Here is a 14,861-nt window from a genome sequence, read left to right on the forward strand (position 1 = left end):
CAGTAGCATAGGTATGTGTGTGATGGGCAGCAGCATAGGCACGGGTTGTTTCCAAGCTCCCCTCGCACGCAGATTAGTTACAGTGCAGGCAGAAGAACTATGAGTCCTTAAAACAGAACAGGTGCAGCCTGGGCACTGGCTGTGCAAGCTTCTTTATAACCGAGCAGGAAGGACTCCGGCAACTTCCCAAACTCCCCTTACTCAAACATACGACATGCACAAGCAGAGGCACACAGGTGCTTCTGGCTCTCGCAAAGAACACTTATTTTTGGTTGTTCCCTGCAAGAATGTAGCTTGTCTTAATGCGGGCCAAACATTTGAAATGCAAGAAGCCTCACATCAGCAAAAACAGGCAGTGTTGTGAGGGTGCAGTACCACAGACGGTCACTAGGTGTCCTGAGGGATCTTATTGACCGCATATAATACTTCACCTGCAACCTGCCTGAGGAAAGGATATGGCGCAGCGGTGGAAGCTGCCAACTGGGAAGCTCAGGATCCCGAAGCAAGTCTGCCGTCAGCTGGATTCTTTAATTCCCCCCCATGAGCAAGTGTGCTATATAAATAAAAGCAACATTTTTTAAATATCATAAAAGCAGTGTTGTGAGGAAAACATCAACGGCGTCAGAGGGGTGCCGGGGTCTGGAGTAGAGCTGTGGGAGGAGTCAGGGGGAGGCACTGGGACCCCACTGCAAGCAAATTAAGCAAAAGGAAGTTTAATTGCACAAGTAAACAGAACACTTAAGGAGCAAAGACACAGCCCAATCGAAAAAAAGAGTTCTGTCTAAGTATAAATAACCTGAACAGTAAGAACATGTGAAAGAGTGACAGTCCTCATGGGAGGATACAACATTCTGAAAGCAGGGACTATTAAGTGTATTCACCAATGAAAAGACAGCATTTCTAAAGGACAGCAATAGGAACCAGTGAAAAAAATGGGCGTTTTTTCAATCCCTTACCCTAGATACTGCCTGTCTCGAAGAGACAGCGAAAGCGCTGCCTAGGCGAGACCTAAAAACAGGATGAAGTATCCTCTGCTGTAATTATAAACATATTACAAGTCACCAAGGACTTCCCTTGTGAAACATGAATGAGGCTGAAGGGCAAGTGGTTTTGCAAGATAATGGAACTCAAAGGTCACTTGAGTTATGAGACATGGATAGTACATGTCTTTATTTTCACAAAACAGATTACATTAATACAAGTTTGAAATTTCTTGCAAACACATTTAATCAGTTTGATGTACTTCGGTGTCAGTTGGTTTTGGCTCCCCTGCTTTGAACTCTACCGGTGCAATATATACAGATTATCAGGTAGAAAGGGTTGTGACAAGCTGTCTTCCATTCAATTATTTAAACAAATTTTAAGGGTTTTACCTTCCACCCTGTCGTCTGCTGTTAATGCTGGGTACGGGCGTAATTCAGATGAGACCGGTGTTTGTCAGGCTTCCAACTATGATTCAACCTTCTGCTCAAAACCACCCCAGAAAGAGTATCATTTTCACCCCAGCGACTGATGTGTTTGTGTTTCTGGGACTTTTTACAATCTGGGTACCTCTGTCTTACTAGAGAGGGTGAGGGATGTGGCGGCCGCTGGTTTAAAGACGAGCGGGTGAATCCGCATCGGAGAAACATATCCAATCCCTCCAATCTAACTCCTCAGCTGACACCCATACAACAAATCACATAAACTAAAGATACAAACCAAGATCAGGCTGCAATAAACAATAGCGTCACTCTGATTGAACACTGGATGCATCACGACATCGCGGCAGACACTTATTGACTGTAACTCATGCCACGCTTAGGAGGTGAGAGATGAGTGTGTCAATCCATCGTTCAGGAGGAAGAGAAGCGTGTACTTTTAGGAGTCTGCTTCATAGCCTAGATGCCCATGAAGACCTGGAGATGCGTTTTTAAATGTGGTGCATTTTCCTTGTTAGTGCCGGGCGCAGCTTTTAAAAGGTGTGCCAGGTGCAACCCGGGAAAGTGCGCCTTCTTATGTTCAATGCGCTGCCCTCCGGGGCAGCTGCAAACTCTGCCCTGGGGGCTGCGCATTCAAGTGAAATACAGCGCAGCTTTGAAGCAGCCGCCCTGTGTTTCACTGGACGGGCAGCAATTCCCCTGCACTTTTAAGAAGGGAAAGAGACCACCTTCCAGGTGGGTGCAGTGAGTGACTGCATCTGCCTGCAAAGGGATGTCTCGGGGGTCCATAAAACCCCCCTTTCCACCCTCCAGAGGGCTTCTCTCTGAAGGTGCACTGACAGTGCACCACCTTTTAGGTGGCGTACTGTCATAGCACCTCCAGACACCTTCTTTGCCTCCGTGCCCGTGTCTATAATCATATGCGGGCTCAGAGCCAAAGAGATTCCCTCATTTGCAAGAAGCCACGCCCCCATGCAAATGAGGGAACGTCCTCTGGTAATTGCACTGGCGCTATGTGTGCGTCACCGCTATCTGTATTACAGATAGGGCCGCACAAACTTCTGCGGCCATTCCTGTGATGCCAAAGTGCCACAGGAGCGTGCAAAGCCGGGGCGCATGCCCGTTGATCCCCCAGGGCACTTTTCATAATACGGCACCTGCACGGATACACTTATGGGAGTTGTGTAAAGAGTTCCTTTTCCCTTCATTCTTCGCTCATCAAGTTGGAGTTCTATGTTCCAGTTGTGCAGAGTATTGGGGCTTTATGCAGTCAGTCAGCAGATTTCACACTCATGCAGACAGTACATTGAAATGTAAATGTTGTAATTATTTTTTGGTTTGAATTCATTTTAGGCTATGAGACGATGACCAATATAATTTCGGTCGTCATTAAAGAGGAGGAGGAGGAGGAGAGCCATCCCACTACCTATCCGAGGCCAGAGGAAACACAAAATGTCAGTTGTGCTCCAGGTAAGATATGATGCTTTCCTACATAGAATCTCACGCAAACTGACAGCTCCAGCTGGGATTACAGTGACACATGCCTCCAGTAAGGGTCTGCCTAGCCTTACTTCTGGTATTAGGGGAAGACGTGCCTCAACAGAGCACCTGGCCATCTACACTTCCGGGGTCGTATTATGGAAAGTGCCCCAGGGGCAAAATGAACATGGTTGCCCACTTTACGTGCCCTGGGGCACTTTGATATTTCTGAAGGGGCCACAGACGCTTGTGCTGTCCTTTTTGTAATACAGATAGTGCTTGCACCAATATAGTGCCAATGCTATCACCAGAGTGTGTTCTCTCATTTGCATGGGACGCGGGCGCACAGGCAAAGAAGCTGTCAGGAGTTGTGCTGACAGTGCGCCTCCTGAGAGCAGGCCTCTGGAGGGGGGAATGGGCGCCATGGACTCCTAGGGGTCCCCTTGTTGGCCGGTGCAGTCACTCACTGCACCTACCTGCAGGGAATCTCTGTCTACTTTTAAAAGTGCAGACTTGGGTCTGTCACATGCCCAACATGGGTCTGACTCAGAACTGGCATGGGCCTGTTTCATCATTCTGTTGCAAATCTGACATGGGTCTCTCACATGACTGTCATGGATCTGTCACATGTCTGTCTCACTTGGGAGTGTCATATAACTGTCCCTCATGTGATTGTCACATGATGCCTTGACATTCGTCTATCACATGTCTGCCACAGTTATCATATTACTGTCCAACATGAGTGAGTCATACCACTGCCCAATGTTTTACATCTGTCACCTCCTGCACGGACTCCTCCCCCCTTCACCCCAAGCACAGCAGCACAGCAAGATCCAGACCCCAGGACACTTGTACACAAACACTCAGACAGATGAATCACCACTGCAAACAACTGGAGAGGAAAGGAGAACGAGCCAGGACAATGCAGACAGGAGCACCGTCCAAATCCACCTACGGACAAGTCCACCAAAGGAACTAGAAGACCAAACGTGCCGCTCTGATGGATCGCATCAATGCCAGCACCAACAGAAGCAAAGAAATGTTCACTGTTGTGAAGGATTTGACCTCACAGGCGGCTGCCTTCAACTCAATCACCCCTTCGCAGGACCTCTGCAACAATCGTTCAGTTCTTCAGCAACATAATCACCACTATCTACAGCAACTTCAACCCTCAAATGGACCAGACAGACCTCTCCAAAGGCCTCCTGATCTTATCCAAATAACTTATGCTCGCCATCACCCCATAAGAACTGCTCCCAGCGTGAAGTCAATCAACTCAGGAGCCCCATCAGAACCCTGCCCCCACCACACTATCTCCAGAGTACTGCAATCCATCAGCACCATGCTCACACTCATTCTGAATGTTTCCTCCTCTTCCACGACCTTCCCAGATGCTTGGAAATAGGCACTGGTCCTCCCACTGTTGATGGAACCCCCCACTTCCCCGTCAATGCTTACCAACTGAAGACCAATCTCCCTGCTACTGTTCCCGTCCAAGATCTTAGAGAAAATCATCAACAAACTCCTCACTGAATACCTCAATGACTACAAACTTCTCAATCAATCAATCAAGCATTTATAATGCGCGCTACATACCCGTGAGGATCTCAAGGTGCTGGGGGGGGGGGCTGCTACTGATCGAAGAGCCAGGTCTTGAGAAGTCTTCTGAAGGTTAGCAGGTACTGGGTCTGTCGTAGGCTGGCAAGGAGATCGTTCCAGGTCTTGGCGGCGAGGTAGGAGAAGGATCTGCCGCCGGCGATGGTTTTCCGGATACGAGGAACTGTGGCGAGGGCGAGGGTGGCAGAGCGGAGGTTGCGGGTGGGGGTGTGGAAGCTGAGCCGGTTGTTGAGGTATGATGGTCCGGTGTTTTGTAGTGCTTTGTGTGCGTGGATGAGGAATTTGAAGGTGATCCTCTTGTTGACTGGGAGCCAGTGCAGGTCTCTCAGGTGGGGTGCGATATGGCTGCGCCGGGGGACATCGAGGATCAGTCGTCCTGAGGCATTCTGGATTCGTTGTAGTCATCTCAGGAGCTTGGCTGTTGTTCCTGAGTAGAGGGCGTTTCCGTAGTCGAGTCTGTTGGTGATGAGGGCCTGGGTGACGGTTTTTCTCGTGTCGGGAGGGATCCACTTGAAAATCCTGCGGAGCATTCGGAAGGTGTTGAAGCAGGACACCGAGACAGCGTTGACTTTCTTGGTCATGGAGAGGGAGGAGTCGAGGATGAAGCCCAGGTTGCGTGCGTGGTCGGTGGGTTACAGGGGTGTGCCTAGCGATGTGGGCCACCAGGAGTTGTCCCAGGCTGATGGGGTGGGTCCGAGGATGTGGACCTCCGTTTTGTCTGAATTCAGCTTCAGTCTGCTGTCCTTCATCCAGTCGGCGACGGCCTTCATTTCTCTGTGGAGGTTGGCTTTGGCGGTGTTGTGGTCTTCGGTGAGGGATATGATCAGCTGGGTGTCGTCGGCGTAGGAGATTATGTTGAGGCTGTGTTGTCGTGCGACGTGGGCGAGTGGAGCCATGCAGATATTGAACAGCGTCGGGCTGAGGGAGGATCCCTGTGGGACGCCGCAGATGATCTCGGTGGTTCTTGACCGGAAGGGAGGGAGGCAGACACTCTGGGTTCTGCCGGAGAGGAAGGATGTGGTCCATGCCAGGGCCTTCTCTTGAATTCCGGCGTCATGAAGGCTGGCTGATAGGGTGCGGTGGCAGACCATGTCGAAGGCAGCTGATAGGTCAAGGAGGATGAGGGTGGCTGTTTCTCCATTGTCCATCAGGATCCTGATGTCGTCGGTGGTGGCGATGAGGGCGGTCTGAATGCTGTTGTTGCTACGGAAGCCAGATTGGGATGGGTCCAGGACGTTGTTGTCTTCGAGGTAACGGGTCAGCTGTTTGTTGACAATCTTCTTTGTCACTTTTGACGGGAACGGGAGCAGGGAGATGGGCCGGAAGTTCTTGAGGTCCTTGGGGTCCGCCTTGGGTTTCTTCAGAAGGGCGTTGATCTCGGCGTGCTTCCAGCTAACCAGGAAGGTTCCTGTCTCGAAGGAGCTGTTGATTGTTTTCCGGAGGTGGGGTACGATGGTTGTGCTGGCTTTGTTGAAGATGTGGTGAGGGCAGGGCTCGGATGGGGATCCGGAGTGGATGGAGTTCTTGGTTTTGATGGTGTCTTTGTCGCTGTCGTGAGTCCAGGCGGTCAAGCGGCATGTGCGGGTGGTGATCGCAGGGGTGGTGGAATCGGTGGTGGGTGTGGGGGTGTCGGAGTTGATTAGTAGTGGAGGTCTTGAGAGGGGCGAGGGTGTTGGCGCAGTCGCTGATCCATTGTTTTAGGTTGGTTGCGGCGGTGCCTGGGTTGGTGGGGTCAGCGGGTGGTCTCAGGGCGAGGGTGGTAGTCAGTTGGTTCTTGGTGACCTTGCCCCAGCAGCGGCATGATATCTTTAGGGTGCGGTGGTGTGTGGTGGGTTTCCTGAAGGTGAAGTGGACGCATCTGTGGTCGGTCCAGTGGGGTTCGGTGGTGTGGTTGAAAGAGACGTGGGGGCTTGTGGAGAAGATGGGATCCAGTGTGTGTCCAGCGCGTGGGTGGGTGTCGTTACGAGTTGTTTAAGTCCGAGGTTGTCGATCAGGGCGGTGGAGTTGGCGTTATTGTTGTTCTCGAGGTGGAAGTTCAGGTCCCCGAGGAGAATGTAGTCTGTGGAGGCGAGGGCGTGGGTGCTGACGAGGTCGGCGATGGTGTCGCAGAACTTTGGTCGTGGTCTGTAGACGAGAGTCCCACTGAAGGTGGTGTTGGGGTTGGCCCTGTGGGATGGCTATGGCGATGTCTGGTGCTGAGGTGGCGTTCATCCAGGTCTCCGTCAGGAAGGCGACGTCGGGGGCAGTGGAGTCTAGGAGGTCCCAGAGTTCGATGGCGTGCTTGCGAGCGGTGCGGGTGTTGAGGAGGGTGCATCGGAGGTGGTTGGGTTCTCTGGTTGATGGTTAGGTGGGCCGGATGCTGGTGTATCTGCAGTTCCGGCAGGCGAAGGACCCTTGGGTGCGCTTCGGGGTGGCCTGGTAGCAGGGGTGGTCTCGTCCGATGTTGCGTGCGTGGAGGGTGCTGGAGTCGTAGGGCAGTCTGGTGTTGCGGGGCGCGGGGTCCAGGGGTTCTGGCGTTGGGCGCGGTCCAGGCGGGGACGGACGCAGACGGGCTTGCCTTTCGCGCTTTCGGTGCTCCAGCGGCGTGCCCGCTGCGCGTCTGCGTGGCGCCCTCCATAAGAGGCGAAGTGGGAGGGAGGAACAGCTGGGAGGCGCGAGCCGGGCGGCCAATGGGCGAGGGCACGGGGCACAGAAGGAAAGAGGGGGCGGGGCCACATGGGAGCAGCGGCGGGGAGCGGGGGGGCACAGAGGGCAAGGGCACAAAGGAACGGCAATCAGAGGTACAGTAATAAACAGCCAGGTATGGGGAAAAACAGAGCAACAATACAGAACCAACAAAACAGGTACCAGGGGAACACCTGCAGCGAACCCTCTGCAGCAGCAGCAGTGGGGCAGTCACGGGCCACCAGGAGGAGCCGTGCGGCATGGGGGGTGACAAGAGGTCAGGTCATATCAGGATCAGGAGACAGGACCAGAGCTCAACATCACTCAGTCTAATTTCAGACCCAACAGCAGCACAGAAGCTGCCATCATCGCTGCCACAGATGACATCCGTATGACTCTGGATGGAGGAGACATGGTGGCCTCATTCTCCTGGAACACTCTGCAGCACAGTCCCCTACCCCATCCTCATCCAAAGCCTGCACAACATTGCAATCTAAGGACACACAATCTGATGGATCTGCTTTTTCCTGATTGGATGGACCCAGGCAATTAGCCTGACACCACACACCTCTGATGCCGGTGACCTCATCTGCAAAGTTCTGCAAGGATCCTCCCTGAGCCTGACCCTCTGCAACACAGAATTGATCTGTTTAGCCAGCATCATCCACTCTCCCAACATCCTCTCCTATGCCAACGACACACAGCTCAAGCCCTCCCTCACAGACCAGAATGACTGAAATCACCCACTGGATGAAGACCAGTTGTCTAAAGCTGACAAGACTGAAATCATGATCTTGGAGAATAGCACTTCACCTGGGGCTTTACGTGGTGGGCAATAGTTTTTGAACTGACACTCATCCCCACCAATAACCTCTGGCTTGTCATCGACAGCAAACTCAACATGACAGCTCAAGTCAATGCCGTCACAACCTCATGCTTCCATACCCTGAAGATGCTGAAGATGATTTTTGAACGGCTCTCAATCAGCAACAGCAAAACCGTCATGCACACCCTGGTGACAAGCAAGCTGAACTACGAGAACATCCTATATGCCAGGATCAACAAAAAACTCACAGAGGCCTGCAGACTATTCAGAACTCTAAGGCCAGTCACTCTCAAGCTCCCATGCCGAACTCACATCATTCCTCACCTGAAGCACCCCCTCTCGTTTTCCATACAAAAACGAACACAATTCAAACTCCTCACCCACACTTTCAAAGCATTACATAGCACTGGCCCAGCATGCCTCAACAATTGCATCTGCTCAAAGAAACCTTCCAGACACCTCTGCTCGTCCGCACTCCTTGCCCAAATCCCACAGACACGAAAAACCATATCTGTCAGTCACACCTTTTCCTACTTCACTCGTAAAGTGTGGAAGGACCTGTCACTACACATAAGAGCCTCCCCCTCACTTCTTGAATGCAACAATAAGATGAAGACCTGACTTTTCGAGTAGTGCCACTAGTCCATATGTTTGGCTCGACTCAAACCTGCTCAGGGCCAGAACAGTGCCATCTACAAATCTGCATAACATGGCATACCACATGGCTGTCCAACATGCGTCCTTCATTAGACTAATGTGGGTCTGTCACCTGACTGACATAAGTATGTCTCATGAGCGACAAGAGTCTGTTATCTGTCTGAAATTACCTGAGTGTCCAACATTTGTGTATCATAGGAATCCTTGGTACTGTCTCTCATTGTAACATGCAAAACATTCCTGTAGCAGTACTGCCAACCACTGAGATGTAACATCACACATTGGTGCTCGTTTATGTAAACTATTTCCCTGTTTTTTTACATTTCTTTTCATTCAGCAGCCTTCCAGTCAGAAGAAAGAAGTGTGAACAGGGGAGAGACCAGTACATCCACGGAGTGTAAGACGTTTACTGACAATTTCATCCTAAATCAACAATACGGTCTCCAGACAACAGAAAGACGCTTGACCAGCAGTGAGTGGGAGAAGGCATATAGGACTAAGATATTTTTTGCGGCACACCAGAGACCCGACAAAGGGCTGAGACCCTTTCCCTGCACAGACTGTGAAAAACGCTTTACTCTAAAGTCTGATCTCGTAATTCACAGAAGAATACACACAGGAGAGAGGCCGTTTCAGTGCACTGACTGTGGGAAAAGCTATACTAAAAAAGTAAATCTCCTAAATCATCAGAGAACACACACCGGAGTGAGGCCATTTCCCTGCACAGAATGTGGGAAAAGGTTTACTGAAAAGGGATATCTTCTAAGACACCAACAGATACACACCGGAGTGAGGCCATTTCCCTGCACAGAATGTGGGAAAAGGTTTACTAAAAAAGGAAATCTCCTAAATCATCAGAGAACACACACCGGAGTGAGGCCATTTCCCTGCACAGAATGTGGGAAAAGGTTTACTGAAAAGGGTTCTCTTCTAAGACACCAACAGATACACACTGGAGTGAGGCCCTTCACGTGCACGGAGTGTGAAAAGAGTTTTAGGGTGAGAACAGCTCTTACACAACACCAAAGAATACACACAGGAGTGCAGCTCTTTACCTGCACTGAGTGTGCAAAATGTTTCACTGTTAAATCTACTCTATTACGGCATCTAAATATTCACAAGGGGATTAGGCCCTTTCACTGCACAAACTGTGAGAAATGTTTTATTGATAAGACCGCTCTTTTACAACACCAAAGAATTCACACAGGAGTGAGACCTTTTAACTGCACCGAGTGTGATAAGAGTTTTACTCTGAAACCATCCCTCATTCAACACCTACGAACACACAAAGGTGTAAGACCCTTCAAGTGCACTGTCTGTGAAAAGAGTTTCACTCTGAGCACAACTCTAATACAACACCAGAGAACACACACAGGAGAGAGGCCTTTTAATTGTACTGCGTGTGAGAAGAGTTTCACTGCAAAACAATCTCTTTCACGACATCTGAGACTACATGCGGAGAAGAAAGATGGAGTTGGTGTAACGGAGAGTGCAGCTCCTTAAGGGCACGGATCCTTTAACTATGCTGGCAACATCCCGTTTTCTGCTGACATTCATTGATCTTATGTAATGCACTGACGTAACGCATCGCTGTTGTCCCTTAATTCATTCGGCGACCGATCTTCTGACATTTGACTCCTCCTTCAACAGAGTGAACTATAATTTTGCAAGTATTATATGTAATTTTGTACTACCCTAGGTGGTCTTTGAACTAACTGGTTCATAAGACGTATTTTTTTTATCTGCTGTGTCTTACTAGGGAATAATTGCATTTAAATCAGTATTTCCCTGCCTCTTGCAGTGCAGGTAAAAAACATTTCTTTGTTCAGAATTATTGTAAACAATTACAAAATGGGTCCTTTTGCAGTTCCTGATAATCTTGTAATGGAAACAATCACACCTTGATTTAAAGTTATATAATTAGCTAAGAAATTAATCAGTTTATAAAGCACATTTCAACCATGTATGTATAATATATTGCAAATATAGAATGCACTGAAAATACTCTCTTCTTTTTTTATTTGTAATAGGACTTCCCTAGTATAATATATTTGTTGACATTACCAGTAAACATTGACACTTTTCCACTGGCCAAATCCACAGTAAATGGATATACATTAGATTTTACTTTTGCCTTGAACCTGACATGCTGTAGAATATGTCATGTAAGTATCACAAGTACATTACTAATATCACACGTACATTATAAGTATCACACGCACATTACAAGAATACAAGTATTTCACAAACATCACAAGTATCACACGCACATTACAAGTATACAAGAAAAGTATTACATGTAAATTACAAGTATTACACGTACATTAGAAGTATTACATGTACATATCAAGTATACAAACATTTCACCTACATTACAAGTATATAAGTACTTCAGCTACATTACAAGTATTACACATATATTACAGGTATACAGGTACTACATGTATATTTGAAGTATACAAATATTACACGTACATTACAAGTATACAAGTATTTTACGTACGTTACAAGTATTTAAGTGTTACAAGTACATTACAAGTATAAAAGTATACTGTGTGCAGAAATCTATCTTATTGATGTAGGAGCCGCAAAGTGATCTTTCACATAGCAACGTCCATGGCTACTGGTCTGCCTAAGGCACAAGCCACACTGTGCACGTAATCCACATTTTCCGGTCATCGGACACGGTTCCTATTAAAATATAGTGGTTGGATGAATCCCCATCACTTCGGAAGAAGAAACTGATAATGGAGGTCATTCAAGGGTATTTTTCAAACAGCTGATTTACTGAAGGGAGCTGAGTTCTTGTCCTTCAGTTTGCTCAGAACGTGTGGATTGCACATGTCAGAATGTTGGAGTGCAAAATATGGACTCCTGTGTTGCAAGAAATTCTTCTGGCATTAGTGAGTGGACCTTAGTGAGAGTAATATATGTTTCTATATTTGTAAAGATCTTCACATATGCCTGTATAAGGTGAGTAATAGCTAACCTGGTGCATTTCTAGAGGCAAATTGGTGGGATTTTGTATGTGTAGTCATTATTTATCGGATCAGCTTCATTGTCTGTTTCTGTAGTACACAGGGATAATATACCAGGGAGATTCTTACAGCAGAACCCATTTTTCAGGAAGATTTGGATGCCGGCACTGATAAAAACAGTAAAATTATGTTTTTTCGGTCTTGTTCCAGAGAGGCCTCACTGTGATGTTATAAATACGTACTCATGTCGATGCACACAAATAATTTGAGAGGGACCAAAATATATCTTTGTGAACGATAACAGATAATATTCCAGAATTATTCCTCTTGATTCAGTCGTAATCAGTGCCTGCAAGTCTTTCATTGTGCAGCTGTTTTTCAGGGCAGCAGTTCATTTTTAAAAAAACTCTTCTCTATTGCTGAAATGATCGCAATCGAACCTGTCATATAATGTGTCTGGCTAAACAGAAACATCCTGGAGATATACTCTTCGTTAACTATATCGTCTGAAGGACAAACCAAGATGAATCGGTTAAAGGCAGTAATTCTATGTGAGTGCAGGATGAATGTCATTACACTTTAACACTCTCAAGAACACCTTCTTGCATTATAATAGTGAAGATGTGTCCTTTCCTCCATGTTCTCCATGTGCATATGGACAGATGCTCCCTTAATTTACCACAGAGAGAGCTGGGCACTGATTTGACTGTGACACATATGGGGCTTACAGGTCATGTGCACTCTTTTGAGTCAAGCTAGTTGGCTACTGTGGTGATTGATAGTCGGGTCTGGTGGCTTAATAGACAAATGCGTCCTCTGTAGGGGCCTGTGTTTGACCTTGTGGTCCTAGGTTCAAATCCCGGTGGGTCCACCCAGCCTTTACTCCTTCTGAGTTTGATAAAAATGAGTAACATTGAGTTGGGTAACAATAAACCTCTATTATTCAGTGCCAAGAGGCCCTTCTGGGTGAACGCACACTGTACAAATACACGTTATGTTATTGCGGACCAGGAGAGTGACTGGGATGATTCACAAAATCTGCTTGTGGAGTAGCAGACTAGTGCACAATAGTTTTGCTTCCCAGGTGACATGACTCAAACTGCGGCTCCAGGAGATGCGCAGAGAAATAATCCTGTTTCAGCAAAGAAGGCGTTGGCTGCCTCTTTATCAGCCGTACAAGTGGAACTACAGACAAACGTCAGGAAATCCGAAGGTTAACCTAAGAATCAGAAGAATACAGACCACAGGGAGAACCTGGGCCCCTGCCCCTCCTTGAGCGCCTTAGACACAACCTGGGCCCTACATTGACTCTGTCTCTTTTGAAACAGGTCACCCACCTCAAGTGTGTCTGAGCCCTTGACTACAGCTCCTCATTCCAATCGAGTCACTGCCACAACCTGGGCCCTACATTGACTCTGTCTCTTTTGAAACAGGTCACCCACCTCAAGTGTGTCTGAGCCCTTGACTACAGCTCCTCACCCAATCGAGTCACTGCCACAACCTGGGCCCTACATTGACTCTGTCTCTTTTGAAACAGGTCACCCACCTCAAGTGTGTCTGAGCCCTTGACTACAACTCCTCATCCCAATCGAGTCACTGCCACAACCTGGGCCCTACATTGACTCTGTCTCTTTTGAAACAGGTCACCCACATCAAGTGTGTCTGAGCCCTTGACTACAACTCCTCATCCCAATCGAGTCACTGCCACAACCTGGGCCCTACATTGACTCTGTCTCTTTTGAAACAGGTCACCCACCTCAAGTGTGTCTGAGCCCTTGACTACAACTCCTCATCCCAATCGAGTCACTGCCACAACCTGGGCCCTACATTGACTCTGTCTCTTTTGAAACAGGTCACCCACCTCAAGTGTGTCTGAGCCCTCGACTACAGCTCCTCATCCCAATCAAGTCACTGCCACAACCTGGGCCCTACATTGACTCTGTCTCTTTTGAAACAGGTCACCCACCTCAAGTGTTTCTGAGCCCTTGACTACAGCTCCTCACCCAATCGAGTCACTGCCACAACCTGTGGCTTCAACTCTGCTCCCCCTGACGGGATCGTCATTAATAGACATGAGCACTGAACCGACCCACCCACGCGTGGGATCCACAAGCAATTCTTACAAAACACAAATGACAAATCAATTTACGCTTTTATTTTGGAAAACACAAAAGAAGAAGAAAACTTTTAGAGCAACCTTTGAAGTGCTATATTGGCCAATTTTCAGCTATTTACCTAAAAACTATTTTTAGGTACTCACTAGGTATACAAACCGTTTTTAAGGAAGGATGAAAAAACAGGTACAATGTTGACTAATAGACTGAGAAGCTGGTAAAACTCTGCTGCTCCTTTAATGTATAGGATACCTCCAGTATCCCATCATGCCCTGGAGATTGCAGGTGGGCCACTTGTTTGTTTTCCGAGTCCTGCTGCAAGGATCCTGGAGCACTGAGCTTCACCTGTGGACGTTTTATTATGTGTAAACCTTTGCAAATCTTTGAAAAATGTGTTCACTCAATGTCCTTAAATACAGGCAGCACATTTTGTTCTACTTCTTGCCGGAACAAATATTTTTTCTTCACAAAATGTCGTTTTTTTTAACTGTGGGATAAATGAGGCTCAAACACACCCTTGTGCAGTTTGTATTGTTCGCCTTCCTTCTTCTCAAAGAATCTGTAAGATTTTTACATGGCCTTTCAAAGACCGAGAGAAGATACAACCGAAGGGACTTCCTCAATGATCCGCACAGGCTCAAAGAGGCAGAATCGGAAAGAACTGATGGACATGGACAGGGCGCTTCTTCTACCTCCACTCCTTCCTCTGTTATCGCGGTTTGCCTGTGGGGGATATCCAATGAAAGGTCCCTGTTAGAAATGGGATTTCTGGTCGGCTAGGCTATGCCAGGAATAACCCACCACTCTATTCAGGGTAATCTAGATACAGAATGAAGATAACCTGTGCTCACCCTCTAGTAGCGTGGCGCAGAGCAGGCAGACTTATCATCAGAAGCAATGAGTAAAGTATTTGTGCAACACACACACACACAGTAACACAATGAATACACCACAAAAAGATTCCACATAGGTTTATATTCTGAACAAAACAAAACCATAAGCATTATATAAGTACTTTTCAAGTTATCATGTTTGTTAAGTATCACATTCAATGCTTAGAAACAATAACATTAGCACTAAAATTAAACTGGCTTCGCTTGGGTTC

At 47.7% G+C, this 14,861-nt stretch overlaps 1 protein-coding gene across 2 annotated transcripts in view; it reads left to right on the forward strand.

Annotated features, from left to right (window-relative positions):
* The window catches only part of LOC147659629 (uncharacterized), a 72,182-nt gene extending 61,522 nt beyond the window's left edge, over positions 1 to 10,660 (forward strand). Inside the window, exons 3-4 of one of the 2 annotated variants that reach the window (XM_086951586.1) lie at positions 2,775 to 2,891; positions 9,002 to 10,660. In XM_086951586.1, the coding sequence (XP_086807712.1) occupies positions 2,775 to 2,891; positions 9,002 to 10,167 (1,283 nt within the window). In that variant the 3' untranslated portion in view covers positions 10,168 to 10,660. The remainder of the gene's footprint in view (positions 1 to 2,774; positions 2,892 to 9,001) is intronic. The other variant, XM_086951587.1, reaches the window with a different exon arrangement.
* The last annotated feature ends 4,201 nt before the right edge of the window (positions 10,661 to 14,861 follow it).

This window comes from Lissotriton vulgaris, unplaced genomic scaffold (assembly GCF_964263255.1).
Source record: "Lissotriton vulgaris unplaced genomic scaffold, aLisVul1.2 SCAFFOLD_557, whole genome shotgun sequence".
Classification (NCBI taxonomy): domain Eukaryota; kingdom Metazoa; phylum Chordata; class Amphibia; order Caudata; family Salamandridae; genus Lissotriton; species Lissotriton vulgaris.